At 41.4% G+C, this 21679-nt stretch overlaps 1 protein-coding gene across 1 annotated transcript in view; it reads left to right on the forward strand.

The window, feature by feature from the left end:
* Nucleotides 1-21679, forward strand: part of fgf11a (fibroblast growth factor 11a) — a 72741-nt gene that overhangs the window by 46290 nt on the left and 4772 nt on the right. Inside the window, exons 3-4 of the mRNA XM_088628449.1 lie at nt 3638-3741; nt 20603-20801. Coding sequence (XP_088484575.1) covers nt 3638-3741; nt 20603-20801 — 303 coding nt within the window. The remainder of the gene's footprint in view (nt 1-3637; nt 3742-20602; nt 20802-21679) is intronic.

The following is a 21679-nucleotide window of genomic DNA, read 5'->3' on the forward strand; positions in this document are numbered from 1 at the left end:
GTAGCATCTTCCTTCTCAGTATTTCCTATTTTGTATTTCTAGTTTGTTTTTGCTACTTGTACACAATCCCACAATCCCCTGCCCTTAATCTCAAAACCTGAGTAATAACATGAAGCATGATTTAGATGTACAAAAAGGCTCTCGGAAAGAGGATTCATGTACTGTAGCTGAACAAAAGAAGACTTTTCAGAATCCTGCTCTTAGCTCAACTCTTATTGAGGAGACATACAAATGCACTTTGCCTGACTCTTCGGATTCAGATTGATGTCTTTCTCAATGCGCTGTGAGTTCAGCACAGCCACTCTTTCCATTTTGAGCCCAGCCATCAAGAATTCAATACTGAATGATTCATCCTGTAATCGTGAGAGAAAGCTTATACTATGGCATCTTAAAACTTTAATGCAGTACAATCTGAGTTCTTGCATGAATTCTCCAAAACAAAAAATGAATTGAGCATGTCCAACAGGTTTCATAGAGGAAGTTGTTGTTGCTATGGTGATGCCACTTTCCTGGACTGGTAAGAAACAAACACAAGAAAGGCTGCAAATGAAAGGTAGTAATTCACCTTTACTTTCTCTGCTGTCAGGAGATTCTTTATCCAATCATTTTATTCAGTCGTCTGTTGAAGCATCCCAGGGCACTGGCTTTGACAGCTTGTTGTGAAAAAGGTGCCTAATGTTCTGTCCTAAATGTTTCCTCTGAATTTCTTCCTTCCGCACAGTATTTGGGCCCTTGCTAGGTCCACTGAGTTGACCTTTTGTAATTCTCTTCTCTTAATCAAAAAATGATTCTAACAGTTTATTTGACACATGGGGACAAGCATTAACACCCCACAAGTTAGTGTTCCCTTCAGATTCTGTTATTTTTTCTGTTATGTTTCTTAATTTGGCAATTAGTTCTCTAATTAGCAGTTTGCGTCAAAGATTCCGCATCATTATATACCTGTTACTAGTAGGGGTTAAGTTCAAGTGTTTTTGTCAGTCCAGCCATATACAGTACAAGTATACAGAGGAGCAAGATATCGTTCTCCAGGTCTACGGTGCAAATACAGACACCATATAATTATTTGAATTCATATGATGCACCTGGGATCAATTTGGAGTGTCATAGCAAAGGGGTGAATGCTTGTCAAATCAACATGTTTCAGCGTTTTCTTTTAAATTGTGTGTCCAAGAATTTCCATATCTTTCATTCCACTTTGTCATTGTCTGGTCAATTTTGTAGATTGGTGACAAAAAGTCCCATATAAATATAGTTCTGTTCGAGTTTCCAGCATAATAAATTGTGAAGGAATCCAAGGGGGGCAAATATTTTGTCTATTTGTCAGTTACAAGAAACCACACACTCCAGTGCACCCCAACACACTACTACGGTAAGATATTTAAAAAGAAAATAGGTTTTAAATGAAAGTGTAACAGAAAAGCCAGCTGTGAGAGTGTATTGTGCTTTATAGCACAACAGGGGCGAATTTCAGATTTACAGTTTATTTGGAAGCAGTACAGCAGCAAATGTGAATTAGAAATTAGAAAAGCTCTGCATATTCTGCACTGGCCTTGTTAAAAACGCCAATCCTGTTGCTCTTAAAGGGCAATGCAGCACAGCAGCTCAAAACATTATTCATTTTTAGAATGGTCCGGATTTGAATTACTTTCAGAATTGATTCCTCATCCTTGTGCCCCACACGGGCGCTTTAATTAATCTCCAAGCTTGGGAGAGAGAATTAGTAAATCTGAACACTGAAGAGGGAGTCAAATTGGGCTCTGTGCTATTACAAGGAGCGTTTTGAACACCTAGTTTGCCAAGTGGGGAAGCTCCTTTTAATGGGATTTCCTAACCCTCCCCCCCAACTTGAAGACGCCTGTTGACAAGAACAGAAAAACCATGAAAAATGGGTTAAATTCCAGAGATTTCCTGCATTTTACTTTGTTTTTGTTTTTTTTGCTTTTTTCCCAGTATGGCACCATTCATTGCTAATTAACAAAGTGCCTTCTGGCAGTTGCAAAGCTAGTACCTGTCTGTCTTTCCAAGAACTGCTTCTTACTGTATAGGCAAATAATGGGTCAAGCTACAATGCCACCAAACAATATAAATTAGTAATTGTTTTGGGTACATGGTTGTACGGATGGAATCCTCAGTATAACATGATACCCAGGGGGTATATTAGAAGGCAATGGTGTTTTTTTCAGTTTGGGCCCATTGGACTGTTACACTATGAAGTGTAAATCTTGTGTAACCTTGATCACTTGATATTGTAATTCTGTCGGCTGAGCAGCTGTAAATACGAATTCCACAAGAGCTTTGGGTTTGCAAATGGACATATACTGTACTGTAAGAGCATTATAACAACTGTTTGTCATCAGACTGAGGTATAAAGAATTTTAAGCTCCCAGGTAATATTGTCGAGCCAGAGCGCAGGCTGTCTTCAATCATGCAGCCACCACTTTGCCAGGTCTGAATGCTGTTACCCACCTGTCCTGTGATGTCCTATACAGTGGCGTATAAGTAGCTTATTTCAGATCCATTTTATTGTGAAGCAAGATTTTACACATTCAAAGTATAACCATTCAGTCAGTTCAATTTTCTGCAACACAAGGTAAAACAAAATGATCATTGAACAAAAACACATGCAAATAAGCAATTATTGTAATGGAGACAGATTAGTATTCACCTACTGTACATTGGAGGTATTGAAAAAGTTATCAGTACATACAGAAAACACCCTAATCTAATCCCAACCATTTTAGATCCCCCCAAAAGTGCTGCCTAGTGGTTTAAATAAAATGTTTGCATACATTACAGTCGTATTATCTTTTGACGTCTGAAATTAAAGGGTGCCATATATTCTCAGACTTATGAGAATGTATTGTCCTTCACAACAAATCTGATCCTCTGTAAGTGCAGAGTGTTAGTCAGCTCAGTGGCCAAAAGCTTCAGCGGGGGCATTGTTTTCATAAGCATAGTTTCTTTGCAGTGATTAGACCATAGGCTAAAAAGCATTGCTGGGCTACTTACTAGCATCCAGGACAATCTGAACTGTCAGCACCTCAAATACATTTCTGAAAAGATCCATCCAATATTCTTGTACGCTATGGGATTGAATTTGCTGTGGTGTCCTAGATAGTAATTCCTGTTACTTTCTGAAGTTCTCGCAGTGATCACCAGTAAGAGCTGCATCGCTCCATTATCCAATACTAACCCTGCTGTAGGTGCAGCGGAGCTCAGAATGTGACAAATGGAAGCTGACTCTTCTGATGGCACTTTTTCTTGGAAGGATCATTCAGGTGTCATCTCTCCCTTGCAGGAAGGGGAATTGTAATAGTCAGGATTATGAGTAGTGATAATTCTGCAATTTTAGGTTAAAGAGAGACAATAACCGAACCGATGACTTGCACTTTGTGTTTGTGCTGTCACTGCTCTGTTTTGCCTTTCTGTCATTATTTGCCTCTTTTTGAATTCCTACCTTTTTTTTTCTCTGCAGCACAAAAACAGTGATGTCTTTCCATGGTTCAAGACTTACTATAGGCCTTTTGCACAACTCTCTTGGCCTCAACAAATGGCCTCTCTGCTTTGTGTGAAGTGACAGACTGTAACTCTGTAACTCTTATGTCTCTGAAGGCTTGCTCTCTTAATTCCACAGCTCTGTTCAACCTGATTCCAGTGGGGCTTCGCATTGTGGCCATCCAGGGAACAAAAACGGGCTTCTACATTGGCATGAACAGTGAAGGCTACCTCTACACCTCAGTGAGTTGGCATCAATATAATGCAACTATTTTTTCCATTGCATTTGTGTTGCTAGTCTTTGGCGTAACAATGTTATCTCCAAACCTTCACAATCTTATTATGCAGAAAACAAATTATTGGAGAACTATTATTTTACACATCTGAACCAAATGAGGATTGTAAACCCACAGTGCCCTCATACAGTACATAATCAGTTATCTTAAGTGGCATGTTTGCAATGATCTTTTATTGCCTTTTACCATTAAGGATTTGCCCAAATGTTAGTTACTTCAGTGCAATTACAGTAAAAGGAAACAAGGATTTATTTCAGTGCCCATGTACTGTACACCATAGAGTGTAGGCTTTTGCAAATTGCTCTCACTCTTCTTCCTTCAATGCTGGAACCTAGAAGGTAAAAGCCTTTTCCTCCTGGATGGTCTGATATACAGTACCTGCCTATTGTTCCTGAGGAGTTGCCAGTTCCACTCAGAGCCTATTCTATCTGCTCCTTCACTTATGTAGTATCTCACTGCCCCTGGGTGCCAATTACTGTATTCAGGCTACCCAGGTGTCTCTCATCATGATTTGGTTTTCACCTTAATAGTTGGCTTTCTCATAAAGCCACCTCTTGCAACCTCACCACAAAAATGATTTAATCTATCGCTTTTTTATATTAAAATAAGAACTGGCACCTTTACTCAAGCTCTGGTGTTATTGTGTATAGTGAGGATTTAAATAATCAAAGGCTAAAATAGAGCAGTGTTCGGGGTAAAGTGTTTCAGAGATTGAAAATATAGACAATTCTGTAACCTAAAAATAATAAGCTTGCTTTTTAACCTTTTTCTTTAATATAAAATACTTTTATACACTGCTACAGCTGTAATAAAACTGTATACCTAAGCAATTGATTTTCCCATTCATACTTGCTCCAATGATTGATCTGTGGGAGTCATGAATTTTTTAAGCTTTCTGCCTGAAAAAATCATTATTTAAAGGTTTGCCAAAATCCATAATTGTATAAACAGTAACAGAAACTCTGACAGCCAACACAGAATCATTTATTTGGATGTCAATTCAATAATTGATACCAATATGAGAATAAACCACAACTGATCTATGATGATTTGGATTAATTGGCCATATTTTTTTTTATATAATTGTAATGGCTATGTTGGAAAGGCAGAATTTGGGTGTTGATATCGATTAATTCATTTCTTTAGCAAGAGTGTCGAAAGTGGTTGCGGAATCATCAGGAATACAGTGAAATGAGTAGAAATTAAACTGAAGGACATCATGCTAAAATTGTCCAAAGCGCTTCCTTGATCTCATTTAGTAACTTATGTTTAACACTTTGGGCACCTCGCTGCACAAGGACAAGAAAGAGATCCAAGCTGAGCAGTCCAAAAACATCTTGGTCTTGAAGGAATGAAACAGAAAAATGTTAAAGGACTCTGATAAGATATGGATTGACCACAGGGCTCCAACAAAGAGAAGGTCACATTCTAATCTCACCCCTTTCTGCTCTGCTAAACAAAAAGACCGCGCCTCCTGAGCACTCTCTTTGCTTATCTTTTCTCACACTCCTTGTTTGCTCCTGCAAGGGACAGATTTTACCTCTCAATTTTCCCACTTTCATCCTCCATCATTCCTGCACATCCCACTGCCCTATGGTGGGGAGCAACCTTTTTGCTGTGCCTTTGAACCAGCTGCTCTTCGACCTCGGCCTTGAATCCCTTCGATCACAGTAGAGCCTGCTGTTCTCTTCCAGCTCCTTCTGATGTCACCTCCGATGTCAGACCCCCAAGGGGCTGTTTCCTGTTGCTCTCCCTCCTTCTCTCTTCTTCTGCCTCCTGTCATTTTCAGGCGTCCAACCCAACACTCTTTCAGCTCCAGTCTTTCTGTGGCTATTTCTCTCTCTCCCTATCCAACCCTCCTTTCCTGACATCCTTCTAGGAGGTTTCCCAGCCTTAGTCTGTGCTTACTCTGAGCTCTTGGTTTGTAGCCCTTGTCCTGGTTGCGGCCCACACAGCAGAGGTGACAATGCTTCCCTGCCTCCTGTTGGCATCCAATCAGGTACAGTGTTGACTCTCTCTCCCCCCCTCCCACTATGCTCACACCTGGGGCCCCAGGGGAGATCCTCTCAAGTGTACTAGACTCAAACTGACCCTCAGAGACCATCACTATAGCTGCTGTTTTAGGGGGTTCCACTGGAATCCATTTGCATGTTCATGCCGAGACTAGCAAATGGACCAGACCCTCCAGGGTGCGTACTATCAGTACATTAAATTCAATTTCACTATAAGCCCCACAAGTGTTGTGAATCTTATTACTTGCTTCCTATTGCCCAGTCAGCCCTTTTAGTTGATAAACACAATAGCTTTGAGTTTCTCCTCATGGGTAGGCATGGTCATCTCTTACCGTGCTTTTCTGGAATCCTAATCTTCTCCGGTCAAACCTGATACCAGTGTTCCTCTAAAGCCTTTACATACACAGTATCTCAACTAACCCAATCACCCTAACCTCAAGTACCACAAGCTCTGTCATTCATGACCTCTCTTTCATCTCATGTCAGCTTTGTCACATTATTATGATTTGACCAAACTACTGAAATGTCACGTACATCTACCCGTTTTCTGTGGTAATCCTTATGTTCTATTACACTTCCGTTTGAATAAATAACTTCACATAAAATTGTAGTGCCAAACAAATGTGGTTTTAGATGCATCTATGTGGTTAATGATGTTCCCTTAAAAATACAAATCCAGATAACTTCTCAAAAATTGCAGCAACCCTAGTGAACTTAGGTTGTCATTGAAATCCATCTTCCATTCTCTGAGAGCTTCTTCCAATTCCGGGTTGTGAGAAGGAGGGGGCTCAAGCCTACAAGCAACAGGTACAAGGTGGGGTACACATTGGACAGGACACCGGTCCGTCAGTCCATCGCAGGGCAGACACACACTCACACCTGTTCCCAGAAGCCAATTAACCTACCAGTATGTTTTTGGACGGTGGGAGGAAACCCATGCGGACATAAGGAGAAGATGCAAACTCCACACAGATAGCACGTACGTTCTGAAATTGAACCCAGGGACCCAGTGCTGTGAGGCAGCAATGCTAAACACTGTGCCACCTTCTTGCTAATCATTTGCTTTTCGTAATCCACAACATCAGAATTCTAAAGCAGACGTTTGTTGGGTGAGCGTGGGAAAACTTAGCTCTTTACAAGAAACAGGTCACTTTCTGTGACACTGCATACTGTGGGTATCACAGGCTGAAGGAAATCTCTCAGTGTCTCCAAGTTATTTCTTTAAAATGCCGTAGTGCATTGCTTGGAGGCACTGGCCCTTTGGGAGCTACTGGGAAAGGTTAATGGTAGGGAACTCCGTCTCATTTATCTATTGTCTGAGGTGCTTGCTACCTGTGGGCACTCCTGAAATTGCTTTTTTAAAAATAGGTTTGTTCCTGTCCTGACCCAGTTTATTGTTCCTCTGGAAACCCCCCTGGGCAGAGAGGGAGAGCGAGGCTGGCGATAAAACACAATAAGAATGGAACTTGTCCTCACAGTACAGACAGAATCAGGTCGGCACCAGGCAGGCATCAGAACAGGGCAACTGAAGGATCCTCTAAACTAGCAGGACCACTGAGGGAGAGAACAATGTGAGGGAAATACTAACAATGACTTTTGAAATTTCAGTTCTGCTTTATATGCTGCTCTGCTAAGCATATACAGCAGTGACCCACCCACTCCAAAGTAACATGGATGTACCAGCAAATGATATGTCCCCTGATTCCTGAGGACTGTAAAGTAGCGTCAGACCAGGCCTTTTCCACACAGAGTTGTGCTAAGGGAAAGAAAGCAGAAAGAATTCCCAAGATAGGGGGATGAATCTAATTGCAATCAACTAGAGTATGAATCTACAGTATAAATACACCCCATTTGTCAGCGGTTTCTTGCAGCAAGACTACCAAGGATTGCTCGCATCTCCTTGTGGTTGTCTGATTTTACAGATTATCTTTAATATCTAGACTTTATAGACTAGTCTAGAGTGTCTTTTTCTAGAAGACACTCTTTCTATTTATTTCTGGAAAAAAAGTACAGGGATATTGAATTCACCAAGAAGGATGGGTAGCTTGTTATATACTCCCGCAACTCTTTGCATAAAGACATGCTTCCTGTTTTTGGTTTTAAATGCACTTCCGTGTATTTTTCTCTGGTGTCCTTTGTTTTATGTTTCACTGTTAATTCTGAAGAGGTCTGGTGGGTTTAAGTTTGAGTTCTTTCAGGCTGCCAGTGTAGGACATTTGCTAAAGCCTCAGAAAATACATGGTTTCTCTTCTCTAGCCGGATTGCGCAGCAGCAATATCTTTTATTCCCCCACTTTGTCTAGTGTAGGAAATATCAGCCTAAACCTAGTTTCGATTTATAATACACAACTGACTTAACCTGAGAGATTCTCCTTATTTGATGGAACATGGACCTGTAATAAAAGTTACTTGAATCTTTTTTAAACATTCGTAAATTTGTAGAATAATACCAGGGCAGGAACAATGACTTAATGACAGCGATACCTGAAGTTCAATGTATTCCATTGAATGAGGAGTGATGCAACATTTCTGCAGAGACACTCTCTCAGTTAGCCAGCTAATCTCCCTCTGCCATGCCTGCCTCAGTTCCTCAATGTGCACAGCATTGACCTCACCAGTGCATAACAGGCAATGCATCTTTATGTCAACAGACATCCAATCTGCAGCAAGGAGACAGTCCTGCACAGTTTGTCTGCAGCAGAGAAGCGATGCATTCCCACTGGCTCAAAGAGAGGACACACCACAGGCTTGTATAGCATCCAAGCACTCCTGTAATCCACGCGATTGCCCTATAACAAATACATTTTAACTGTAAATTATCTGCCGTGGGATAATATAAGTACATAAGCAGAAGATCTTATTCACAGTTCAATCCCTCACATGTTAGCACTGAAAAGGCATTATTCAAATTAAGACTCCTGACAGAACTCTTAATTACTAACCTAGATGTTCTAACATTCCTATGGATTAACCCTTACCCAGACCAATTCAAACTGAGGCCTTACTCTATAAAACATGGGAAAAGCTGGATTGTTAGTAGGTTATATCCAAACATCTCACCCAGCACATTTGAGCTATATTAAGGGCTTTGAGAAGCAACTTTTAAAGGCACTATACAGTATATAGAATAAAGTGTATTATTATTGAAGAATCCTTGAGATTCTAGTACATGCTGATTCTAGGCATCTATTATTTTTTGTTCCCCCTCTTTTCAGTTGCCTTAGTTTCCACTCCATCTTGAGTCACTTCAGTGGGTTGACATTTCAAGCATTTAAGGCCTTCTGTGAGTCCTGGTCTTATACTGTTTACCATTTGCACACAATGACCTGAATCGCCCCCCCTTGGTTTTCCCCTAAGTGTTCCAGACTATAAGGAGTTGAACATACAGAGCTCAATATCAAAATAAAGAGAAAACAGATTAATACTTGCAGCTTTGCACACCTGAGAGGTATTTTATGCAACTAAATTTCTCAATTTGGCGGTTTCTTAGTGTCTAATGTCTTGGCAAATCCAAAGCATCTACATCACTGCCAAACCCTATCACTACCACATCTGAAATACTGTTGCAGTACTGGGGAGATTATTAAATTAAGTTTACCTTTATTTTCTTCTAAGGATTTTTTTGTGTAAAGTCACCCTTTCCTGGTATTTCGTGAAGCCTGGTGTTGATTTGGCCTTGTCTCTCAACAGCCCAACCTGTGAGCGCCTGTAGGGGAGTTTCAGCAGGACTTGTTTCTGCTCGGTGATGAATGGCTCCATTTCCTGTGCTCCCCGTAGGGCCTCATAACAATGCTTTACCTCAGCATTCTGCCTGTCCATGAGCTTATTAAGATGCTGGACAGCAGAACGGCGAGATGGAGGGAGCACTCGAGGTCGATCTGATATGACTTCCAGGATTCCTCTTCAAGCAAGGTTGCACCATTTGCCACTGCAGCCTTCCAGCCTCTTTCCTGCTTGTTTTTCATGAAATGTTGAATTGCCAACAGTGCTCTAGTGTATAACCACCTGATTCTTAAACACTTTGGCTTACAGTTGTCAGCTCTGTAGCACACAAGGAGATTGGAGATATGCGTGTGCTCTCTTCTCACCTAGCAATTAACCCTTTGAGACACCTGTAATACCAGCTCTATAGTGCCTAACATGAGAGTTAGCTGTGATTGGACGTTAGGCATGCCTCATACTGACGTCACTGAGAGTTAGCTGTGATTGGACATTCAGCATGTCTCACACTAGTGTCACTGAGAGATATCTGGAACTAACTTACTGGACCCTGGACTGAGGAAACTGGAGCACTTAGAACATGAACATGGAGAGAGCATTCAAACTGCACACAGATAGCACCTCAGGTCTGGAATTGATCCCAGGAGCACAGCACAGATGTTAACCACAGATGTTAACCACTATACAGCACAACATGATGACCGTCATTGACAAGATCCTATTTTGTCCATAGTGTGTCTCATTAAAGGACAGAGGACATATCGAACAGCTGAGAAATGTTTTTTGTAATGAAAATTGTTATGTTTCTAAGCCTGTGAAGGGATATTTGCCAATATCACAGGAAATCATATATGCAATGAAATTAAACAGATGAGATAGAACAGTTTTAAAATCATTTAAAGGAGCCAAATAAATAAAATACCAATTACTTTTCCTTCATGTCTCCTCTTTCCTGCCTCGTGTCTTTGGAAATCTGCCGAAAAATTAACAGCTCGCTGTGGATTTGAGAACACTTGTGTTTTCCCTCTCAGCAATTTTTCGATTATTTATTTCCCAAAGTCCAAGAAAGGTTATAACCTCATGAGAGAGTGGTTTTAAAATTAATATCTATATTAAATATACCATGTATTTGCCCCAAAGTTCAGCTCTCATTCTCCCAGCCCTCTCTTGGCTGCAGTCTCGGTTCATGACCCATTGGAGTTTCCAAAGACAGGTGTGCTTTGTTGTCTCTTTTGTCTTTTTGTTGAGTTTGGAGACTCACAGGCACAGACGCTTTAACCTGGCCTGGGTTGTTTCAAATCTGTCTGCGATTTGCCATGAGCTTTTCCACTGCAAAGCAAGCAATGCCATGCTTTGTGAAACAAGCGCACCTGGATTTTTTGTTTGAGTCTGTATTACAACTGAAAGAAGTATACTCAGGGTAAGTTCAAGCAAATTAAGGTTAGTAAACTAAAAAAAACAGAAGATAAAAAATTGACAGTGTTTGCATTTCACAAGAAAAAAATGTTTGCCTTTCCCTTTGGTCGAGCTTAACTGAGCTTCAACAGTTTATAGTCCATAGATGCAGCACACATAAAGGAAAAACGAACTTTTACAAGTATTTCTTCAAATGCAATCCATTGAATATCAACGATCCAAGTGTGCTTACAAAAGACGAACCTCTCTGATCAGGATTACATTTTAATTCACAGAGTTGTAGAAGAAAGTTAAGCAACAAATGAGTTCTTTATTAGCAGTTCTGCTTGATGTAAAAACCATTAGGGCGATAATTATTCTTCCAAGTGTGGATTTCCTTTTACCAGCAAGAAAAGCCCAGGTACTGCTCATACTTTCTTGTGAGAGCCCTGATGAGCAAATTACAAGCCCTTGTGCAGATTTGTATATATGTGGCAATTAGGTTACCTAATTATTTAGGAAACAGTGCACCTCAGATGACTTGAGCTAACTGATTAAAAGAAACCTTGATCCCCTGAGGCAGACAGACAAACTGACCCCTCTAATAATGCTTGTGAAACTACTGTTACACCCTTCCACAGGCCAGGCTGTGGGCTCTGGCTAAACCCCACCTGGACTTTCGGGGTTGTGTGTTTTTCATCTTTTGACTTGTCTCTCTCTGCTCCCATTGTTCACCCTGACGTGAGTGATGGATGCAGGGACACACACCTGAGCTGCCATCCACTAAAATTGAAAGCGTCGCAGGGCGTCATTCGACCTAGATCTCTGAGGGAGGGAATCAATCTTCTTGTTTGTTGAGCAGCTGCCCAGCGAGTTCAGTTTTCATTTATTCACCTATTTGTCTGCCGTAGCTGCCAAACTCCCCGCCACCTGCCTGTCTCTCTCGCTTTCTGTCAATGGTGACAGAAAGCAGTCTGCAGGACTTTTCACAATGATCAGAATAAAAAAACGTTGCAGGTTGTTTTCTTTTCCATTATCAAGCATGGATTCCAGAAATCCGTCTATTTTCTAATCGCTTGTTCCAGTTCCAGTCCAGTTCCAGGTCACTTGGGAGCCAGAGCCTTTCCAGAAAAGCGAACCTACCAGCATGTCTTTGCACTGTGGGAGGAAACTCATGTGAACACAGGGAGAACATGCAAACTCCACACAGATAGCACCCCAGTTTCAGAACTGAACTCAGAGCCCAAGTCTTGAGCCAGCAATGCTAACAACTGTTCCGCCTATTTAAGCATGCATTGGTAAGCACAAATGTGGAAGAAATTGTTCATTATTTTAGCAAAGCCATAGAAATCAATTGTGCATCTGCTTGTGGGTTCATAAGAACAAAAGGATAAACACAATGTTCTTTTCAGATGCTTTGGAAATAGCTGCAAGACACTCTCTGTTTCTAATTAATTTACACAGCCTTGATATTGCAATACATGCAAATCTACATACAGAGAGAAGCACATATTATTTTTCTGTGTCCCATCACGGTGCAACTGCTGTGACTTTTTGCCACTTGATAAATCTGCAAGCACCTCTGCTTCTAGGCTGCTATTATATCAAGAAGCTGTGTTGTGACTGGTGCTGTACTAATTGATGGCGCTGTTAAGCTGGAGATAGGTATTACATAATGTAATTGTCTGGTTTTGTAAACATGTTGTGTATATGTTTTGTAAAACTGTTGTGTACCTCTTTTGGGTCATTTTGATTTGATTGGAAAATCGACTGAACAGTGTGGTAGTACAGTAGTTAGTATTGAAGCCTTGCAGCACTGGGACACTGGGCTCAATTCCAGAGCCGGTGTGCTTTCTGCATGGAGTTTTGCATGTTCTCCCTTTGTTCACATGGGCTTGCTCCCACAGTCCAAAGACATTCTGGTGGGTAAATTGGCTTCTGGGAAAACTGGCCCTGGTGTGAGCCTGTACGTGTGTCCTGGCATGGACTAGTATCCTGTCCAGGGTGTCATGACTTTTTCCTATTTCTTGTCGGGATAGGTTCTGGCTCTTGTTTATGAGATAAAGCAGTTCGAGAATCGATGGATAGTTCCTTTAACCTGTTCGTGGATTACAAATGTCCGCTAAGCAGTAACTCTTGTTGCTCTCCTTTGCTCATGTGCATTTGCAGGCGGGATCGGTCCCATAGAAAAGGAAAATCAGAGTTGCATTCTTAATTTCAAAACTAGGTGTGATTTTGAAAAAGGAAGCTATCGTTTTGAGAGCACAGAAAATAATTACAGTCTGCCTGGGCTCTGTACATGTACCAACACGACACCTAGTGTTGAAATGGTGAATTGCTTGAGAGAAAAATGAAACTGCGCTTGGTATTTACTTACTTAGATACTTTATTGATCCCGTGAGGGAAATTGCAGAATTTCTAGGTTATTTCTAGGTTCAGTGTATCTCTTCAAAGTCTAATATACAGTAGGCATGTGTGAGCACTTAATTAATTAGTTTTTAATGTGTAAATATGCCAATAAAGGACTAAAGAGACGTTCTTCTCCTTCTGCACTCCTACTAAGCTGTCATTCAAGTCTGTGGGGAACAAATGTCATTACTTAATTCTGTGCCCATTCCTTCTCTTGAAGGAAGTTCCTGGGCTCCTGGTTGTACATGCTTTGTCATATTGTGTTGAAAGGATTCCTGAGGGCCAGGTGGTCTGGTTAGCAGGACAGTTTGAGAGTTTGACGAGACCTGAGGCAGCAGACAAGCTTCCCGCTGTGGGACTCTGCTGTCTACAGGGACAGGCCCATCTGCTCTGGAAAGGAGGGAACTTTCTCCTGGCCCAGTTCCAGACACAAGTATGGCTACATACTGTAACGTTAACAATGGGAACTTCCTCATTCCTTTAGCTGTAACAGCCTCTTCATCGTGCCGACGCAAAAGGATTTAAGAAAATGTGTTCAAATGTTTGTTCCTTGATTTAAAAAAAGAATTGTACAGGTTTTCCTACAACAAGGTTTGCAAATTTAGATATCTTGCATGAAATATGAAGCTGTTCTAAGTGCTATAATGGTGCAGTGGTTAGCATTGCTGTCTCTCAGCACTGGAGCCCTGGGTTCAATTACTGGGGTGCTGTCTGTGTGGAGTTTGTATGTTCTCCCCATGTTCACAAGGGTGTACTCCAGGTGCTCTGGTTTCCTCCCACAGTCCAAATACACGCTGGTCGATTCATTGGCTTCAGGGAAAAAATGGCCCTGGTGTGAGTGAGTGCATGTTTGTATCTGTCTGTCCTGTGATGGACTGGCATCCCGACCAGGCTATATCCCGCCTTGCACCCGTTGCTTGCTGGGAGAGGCTCCAGCTCCTCCTCAACCCTGTAATGAATAAAGCTCTTCGAAAACGCATGTATTGTGTTCTTGAAAAATTAGAAAATACTGAAGTTGTAAGGCACCCCAGCACAGCGCCATCTTGTGGTCAGTCTTGGAAGAGGAGACCTGTAAGGAAAACCAAGCTGTTGCTGTAAGTGATGTTGGCCAATCAGCAGGTGTTGCTATTCCCTCTTGTCCAGAAAGTCCAATCCACTGCCCCTGTACTGTAAGAGGCGCAGTCTTTAATGATATGTCAGACTATGGTCATGGTTATTTGTTGTCATTCAACTTTCCTTTGGATTTTAAGTAGAGTAGCCTGGGATCCTGGCAAAATTTTACTTCAGGCTTGCTCAACCTAGTCTACCTAAAATGTCCTCTGAAATTCCACTTGTGAAACAGTTCCTCACAGTCATGTCTGCACCTGACCTCCTGTGTAGGTGGGGCTGCACTTCAGTGCTGAGTAAGTGGGTCCTCTCTACTTGTGAAGTACTTTGGAAGCACAGTGAACACTACAAACACAGGCACTACTTAATAATTCTTAAGTGTACATAGATTAATTTTCATGAATTTGTACACCTGCAATTCCAGGGTTTTCCGCTTTAGTTCTTACTCATGGTTTTAACTATGATTTATTCCGAGATTATTGTGAGTATAAATAATTCAGCTTGTTTTCCTGGGAACAAAATTTCCCATAATACCTGCTCATCCTGCATACTTGAATGGCCGTTCTGGCACATCCTTATTTTCTTCATACGCCTTTACCGTCATTCCCACTGTCGTCATGCATAAGTACCAAAGCAGAGAATATTGAGTTTGACGGACCGTGCAAAATCCTTGCAGCAGTGATCACCTGTCTGAGTGCAGGTCTGAACCAGAAACCTAAAATGACAAAGCTTGTAATTTTTATGTTTTTGCCAGAAGGCTCATCTAAACTGAGCAATGTTTGTCTTATTTAAAGGTGCTTATGCTGTTGGAGTCTATTTGAATAGATCCTTGTGTAAGGGGGAGAGCTCTTCTGAATGGTAAGCAGTCCTGTGAGTGGAGCAGGTCTCTTCCTCACTGAAGCTGAATTGGCTTGGCTGTAGCAGAAGCCGGCTGCTCAGCAGGCCCAGGAGGGAGAGCTGAGGAATGAAAAGACAGGGAGAGAGGAGGTACATTGCTTCTGCCCAGCTTCTCTTGTCACTTTCAGCTAACCTTCCTGTCCATTTTCTTTTTTTATTGCATTTGTTTCTTTAGCTCTCCATCTGCCTGTACTGTAAGCTGACATAAGGAGGGTGAATACTGTCCTTCTGCAATAAACATAATTTTACTTTCTGATTTTGCTTTGCATTTATTGCTGGCATTTACCTTCCTTCACACATAAAAGTGACCAGAAGGTGCAATCAAGTTTTGAAATTTAAAAAAATTAAAGATGCACACATTGGTGGGTGACCCGGTAGTTAGCTATGCTGCCATGCTGCTCCGGGACCCTGGGTTCAATTCAGAGCTGGGTTGCTAACTGCATGGAGTTTGTACTGTACGTTCTTCCTGTGTTCATGTACTGTAGGTTTCCTGTGCGCCAGTGCTCCAGTGTACTCCCACAGTCCAAAGACATGCTGGTAGGTTAATAGGCTTCTTAATTGGAAAATAAGCCCTAGGGTGAGTGTGTGCGTGTTTGTGTCTGTCTGTCCTGTGATGGACCGGTGTCCTGTTCAGGGTCTATCCTGCCTTATGCCCAATGCTTCCTGGGATAGGTTCTGGGCCATTGTGACCCTTAATTGCATAGGGCACGGTGACTGAAAGTGACAGTGATGGTTTAACTATGATACTAACCCCTCACAGAAAATGCCAGAAAATTGACACAGAAAATTGGTGTCTGTTCTCCCAGCCAGCCTCGCAACAGGCAGAGTTAAAGGAATCCCTTTCTGTAAGACGCTACTGCATGAGTCATCTTTGCAGTTACCTGAGCACTAAGAGTCAGTGATGTGATGTCTGAGAACTGACTGTTAAGGTAATATGGATTTTTTCGCACTTTGAGGAGTGGGAAATGCATCAGAGCACAAGCGAAGGTGAGAGGCAGGAAGTCGTTCAGTCTGCTTTGCTCATCTGCTTGTTAGTTTATTGATCTGTGAACTTCGTCAAGCTGTTTCTTCAAGGATTCCACAGAATCAATGTGTAAATTATACTCTAAGATCTCTTCTCCTCCCTCAGGAGTATTTGCTCTCAGTGTTGCCTCCATTTGCTTTTTTTTTAGTTCCCGCATCAACATTGACTCTGTGGATCCTCGATCAAATTTCACTGATGTGCCTTTCATTCTTCACAAGAAAAACTTACATCTTTTAAACCTGTCTTTACAGTAAATTCAGTCTTGCTCTCAGAACATTTTGCTTATTTCAGGACTCAACAATGCCTTATTTTCAAATATAGTCACACTCGACTTAAAATGCAGGACTTAATAAATCTGCAGGTTGGAGAAATGTTTCTGCTTCTCCTTAAAAGGCAGTCAGGAGTCTGTTTCAGAAGTTAAAATAAGTTTTTATTTCATGCGCGTGGGAGTGAAACACAGAGATGCTTGGTGTATTTTTCTCAAAGTGATTAAACTGGAACAGTCGTTATATATTTGTCTTTTATCGATCACGCTTCCCTGTGTTTATCAAATTGGCACCTTTCCAGGATAATGCTCATCTTCCTCTTCCTTATTTGCTTCTTTTAATACAATTGGTTACTTAGTTTGGTAGCACACATTCCTATATAACACAGCATAGAATTACTTTGCAGCCCTTTTGTCCAGCATTCTTCCCTTCCAGGTCAAACCAGTTCTGAATGTCCACCTTATAAAATACTGTAGCTTCAGCAGAAAAAGTATGTACAGAGTTCACAGGGACCCTCTCAACATGCTTTTTTGTTAACAGTTTTGGTACCCCCAATTACTTTTCTTGGTATGCTTCCCAGCAGCACTGACAGTTGTTAATCAACTCAACTCACTGCTGTGGACCCTGAACCAAGTCCTACAGTGCACCCACAGCAGAATGGAGAACTGATCGAAGGAGTAATTCAGCTCCCACTGACAGCGATGGAAGCTCAGCCGCACTCACTGTACTCTTGTGTAGCAAATCAGATACCCTGACCAACCCAACTAAAGTGCACTCAGCTTTCACTGCATACGGTCAAGTTTGCGTCATTGCTCAGGGACTTTGTGCTATAGGTGGCCAATAATAAAGAGCAAGACTCGGACCAGTGATGTCAGGACAAGAGAACTCAGTGTCCAGTTTCAGTGCCTTTACCAAATTCTGCAAATAAGAAAAATTCCACTATATGCAAAGCCTGCACACCTCACAGGCTGAAAGTGCCCATGTTTTGTGTCTTATTTCTTGTCCCTTTTTGTGTGACTTCTGTCAATTTACAGTAACCATCCAAGCTTCTTTTCATGAGCACCTACTATAAGAAAGGTTACAAGTGAGAAGCGACCATTTGGCCCATCTTAGCTGTTTTTTTCTAGTGGGGAAAAATCCAAGATTCAGATAGAGCTGTTCTTAAAGGATACTATACTGCCTGCTTCAACCACATGGTTAGACAGTTTGTTCAAGACTTACACAACTCTTCTGTCCCAAATGTACCAAAATCTAATTTCTCCTTGCCCCTGGACTGACTTTGTCAAGGCCTTTTGGCGCTTGCAAATCTAAATCACTTCGCTATGCTATCTGTTTCAGGACAAAGTGATTCAGTTTATTAAGTCTATCTGTGTGTGCAGCTCCTCTCAGATTAGGATGAGTCTGGTTGTTCTCCTTTGTGCTACATGTACCTCTAGAGCAGAAATATGAAACATTTCTAATTCTAACACCTTAAAAAAACACTTTATTTGTCAAGTGCTGCTTTCTACACTTACTACTTTCTGTTGAAACTATTTTTTAATGTGTCCTCTGTAGCCAGTTCATTAATTATTTGCAATAGTAAGGCACAGCCATTCTTGCCACAGCTTTGATCTTCAATATTTCACTCTGGGGGAGTGGTGTCATGAGGCAGGTGATAAACAAGCGCCGCTGGCAGCTTCCAATTTGGAGCCTCATCAAGGAACAGCCTGAAACAGGCCTTTGCATTTCATTGTGACTCTGTGCAATGAAGAAACTGCTACATCTGAAAACATAAAATATGGACGAGGCAGAGAAGAAAGCAATTGCAATATCAGGGGCATACTAACCTCTCACTGGGATGTATGTATCCAGCCCAGCCCTCTGTAAACCTCTGTCACTTCTTCGTGTTGTCAGAAGCAAACCAATTTAGCAAATTGATACAGATAGCCTCTGAGGATATGCTGGCTTCGTCATTTTTATATTTAGCCCAGGAGTTAATGACAAGGCTGTTTGTGATAATTCACAATGGAAGACAATTCTGACCCGAGCTTTACCAGAGTAAAGATCACCTTATAAAAGTGCACATACAGTATGCAGACTGATAATTAGAAATGTATTATATACAGGGAATTGCAAAACTATTCACTATATTCCCATCCATCCATTTTCTAACCCTTTATTCCAATAAAAGGTTGCAGGGGAGCCAGAGCCTATCCTGGCAAGCAAATGGAGCAAGGCAGGGTACACCCTGGATGGGACGCTAGTCCGTCACAGGGCAGACAGACACAAACACGCACACCAGGCTAGTTATTCCTAGAAATCAATTTCCCTACCTGGAGGAAAAACATGTGAACATGGGGAGAACACACAAACTCCACGTAGACAGCACCCCAGGAATTGAACCCAGGACCCCTGCAGCAGCCAGGACACTTATATATATGCTATGTAAGTTCCCAAAGTTAATGTGTATTGTATGCCAGTTCCTTTATAAAAGCTGACCTTTCCTAAACTACTATATAACCTGCAAGTGTAGTAAAACATTGAGCTTTAAAACCATGGGCAACTCATGACAAATCAAATTAAAACTACAAAAAATGCACATTTTAATAAGGGATAATATAAACAGTTTGGTATTCTTTTGCCACGCGTTCCTGTGACTTACAGCTCCATTCTTTTCTGATTCCCATCTCGCATTCTTCAACTGTCTGAGATTGTGGCAGTGATCCAGCTGTCTTACTGTAACGAAAGCGTTCTTTCCGGACCCTATGCAGACGACGCAATCCGGGGATGAGTGAGGAAAACACGGGGAATAAGGCATGCAGGAGTCGGAAACGAAAACAGGGGGCGTGTCCATGGTGCGCTGGTGTTCGGGGGAGGTGTGGCCGAGGCAAACAATCCAGAGCTGTGTCCAAAAGGGGCAAAAGTCCAAAGCCAGGCGGTCCATCCAAGACAGACGAGATTTAAACAAGAACCGGGAAGGGACCGGCATGGGAACAGGAACAGAAACTAAAACCTTGATGGGACCAGGCGCTTCCAGGTCCTGGACTCGCCTGGTAGGGGTAACCAATGCAGAGCCCAGAAGAAAGTGAGCGCCCGGCTTTTATAGGGCGAGGGGAAGGAACCAGAGGCAGGTGCAGGGAATGAGTTCTGATCAAGGATGGGCTGGAGCGTCCTTAAGAGGAGGGGTTTACGATCGTGACACTTACATGGTTCAATTTTAGAGCCACTTTCCTGCAATATACAGGTCCAAAGCTAAAGACATTGGTTTTTCAAAGGTTTCATGGTTGACAGTGTTATGCTTGTGCTTTGTCACAGTACATATGCTGTATACTTTCATTACTGCATATTGTGCCTACTTTCATTGAAAAGACCTAATTTCAAAATTACAAAAACAACATGTTGAAATGAGCAGGAAAAGTAGAGAAGCAGCTTATATTTCTAGCCTACTTTCATGCAGAGTTGGTGCTTTTCTGGCAGACCACCAAACAAATGAAAGGAAACCCATCTAGCTTATGTTGAATGTTTCTAGATGACTGACCGGAGGATCCAAGATCTTGGTTCTCCCCCACCTGATACAGATTACAGTCACAATTCTGTCATTCACATTTCAAGACAAAAACAAAGGAGAGTCATTTGAGTACTGTGAGATGTTTGGGGAAGATGAACACACAACTTGAAGGTGGAGGTACAGTCTCCTTTTTTAATTCAAGTGCAGGTGAATTTCATGTTATGTTTTGTTGTTATGTTGTCAAGACAGTTGTACTTCCTGTTTTAAGTTCTATTTCCTGTTTTGGGGAAGATGGGAAGGACTCTAGGCCTCAGTAAGCAATATGAGTGGCTGCCATTTCACCTACCTTTTACATTAATGGCCAATATCAGTGATATAATCGAAGATGTGATCAAACAGTCCTAAAAAAATGTCAAATCCTTCACATTCACATAAAGGGCCTTTTTCGTAGTCTCAAGTTGTAATCATTTCTTTTGCTGACTCTTGTTACAGGAGCAGTTCACGCCGGAATGCAAGTTCAAGGAGTCTGTGTTTGAGAACTACTACGTCACCTACTCCTCCATATTGTACAGGCAGAGAGAGTCGGGTCGGTCCTGGTACATCGGCATCAACCGTGATGGTCAGGTCATGAAGGGCAATCGGGTCAAAAAGACTAAGGGCGCGGCTCACTTCCTGCCCAAACTAATCGAAGGTACTGTAGAAGCCTCTTGCTCTCTTCCTCTCTTATCTTTGTGTACTAGAAGCCATGAACACAATCAGTCCTTGTTTAAAGAATCGCCCCACTGGCACAAACGCTTGTTTGAAACATTTTCTGCTGCTCACAATTACCTTGTGACAATTTTATGATTAATAAAATATTAAGATAAATGGAGTACATTTTCAAGAATGCGTAAGCAACGTTTTTCTTCATATAATGTGGTTATAAAGGCAGAAGTACAAATAACTTTTCCCCTTTTCCCTGTAGCACAAAGTTAATGCCGCTCAAGTATTATTTGTTTAAATTATTCATCATGTTGTACTTTTTTAGAAGCTGTGAGCAGACAGAAATTATACAGTGTTCAGCTCTGATAACTTTCCAGCCATGCAGAAGTACAATTCTCACTTTCATTTCCTCCCTGAATTAGATTTTAGCACAAAAAAAAAAACAAATTCTCCTGCAACAGCTTTACAAATGTAAAGAATCTGTGTTGAAAAAATTACAAAAATACACAGCATTTTGTCATCTTGGGTACATGGACAAATGTCATTAAGCTTTCTCCAGTGAACCATTTTAATGCCCTTTTAACATTGTGTACAGTACACAAACCAAACACATTTTTAATTATTTTAATTATCTTTTTAATTAGTACTTACCTGACGGAGATGTTTTGAAATGGATTATTTATATAATAAAACTCGAAATCAGTGAAGGAACTGTAGAAGGTCTGAAGGAACACCATGTCTTCTGGTTTTTACTCCAGCTGAGTTCAGCTGGGTTCTAATTGACCTTAGTTTTCTCCTTGAATCTCATTTTGCAAATTTGTTTTCAGCTTTAAAATATCGAATGGGATTTATAATTGGTATCAACAC

This window comes from Lepisosteus platostomus, chromosome 4 (assembly GCF_059453375.1).
Source record: "Lepisosteus platostomus isolate fLepPlt1 chromosome 4, fLepPlt1.hap1, whole genome shotgun sequence".
NCBI classification, from domain to species: domain Eukaryota; kingdom Metazoa; phylum Chordata; class Actinopteri; order Semionotiformes; family Lepisosteidae; genus Lepisosteus; species Lepisosteus platostomus.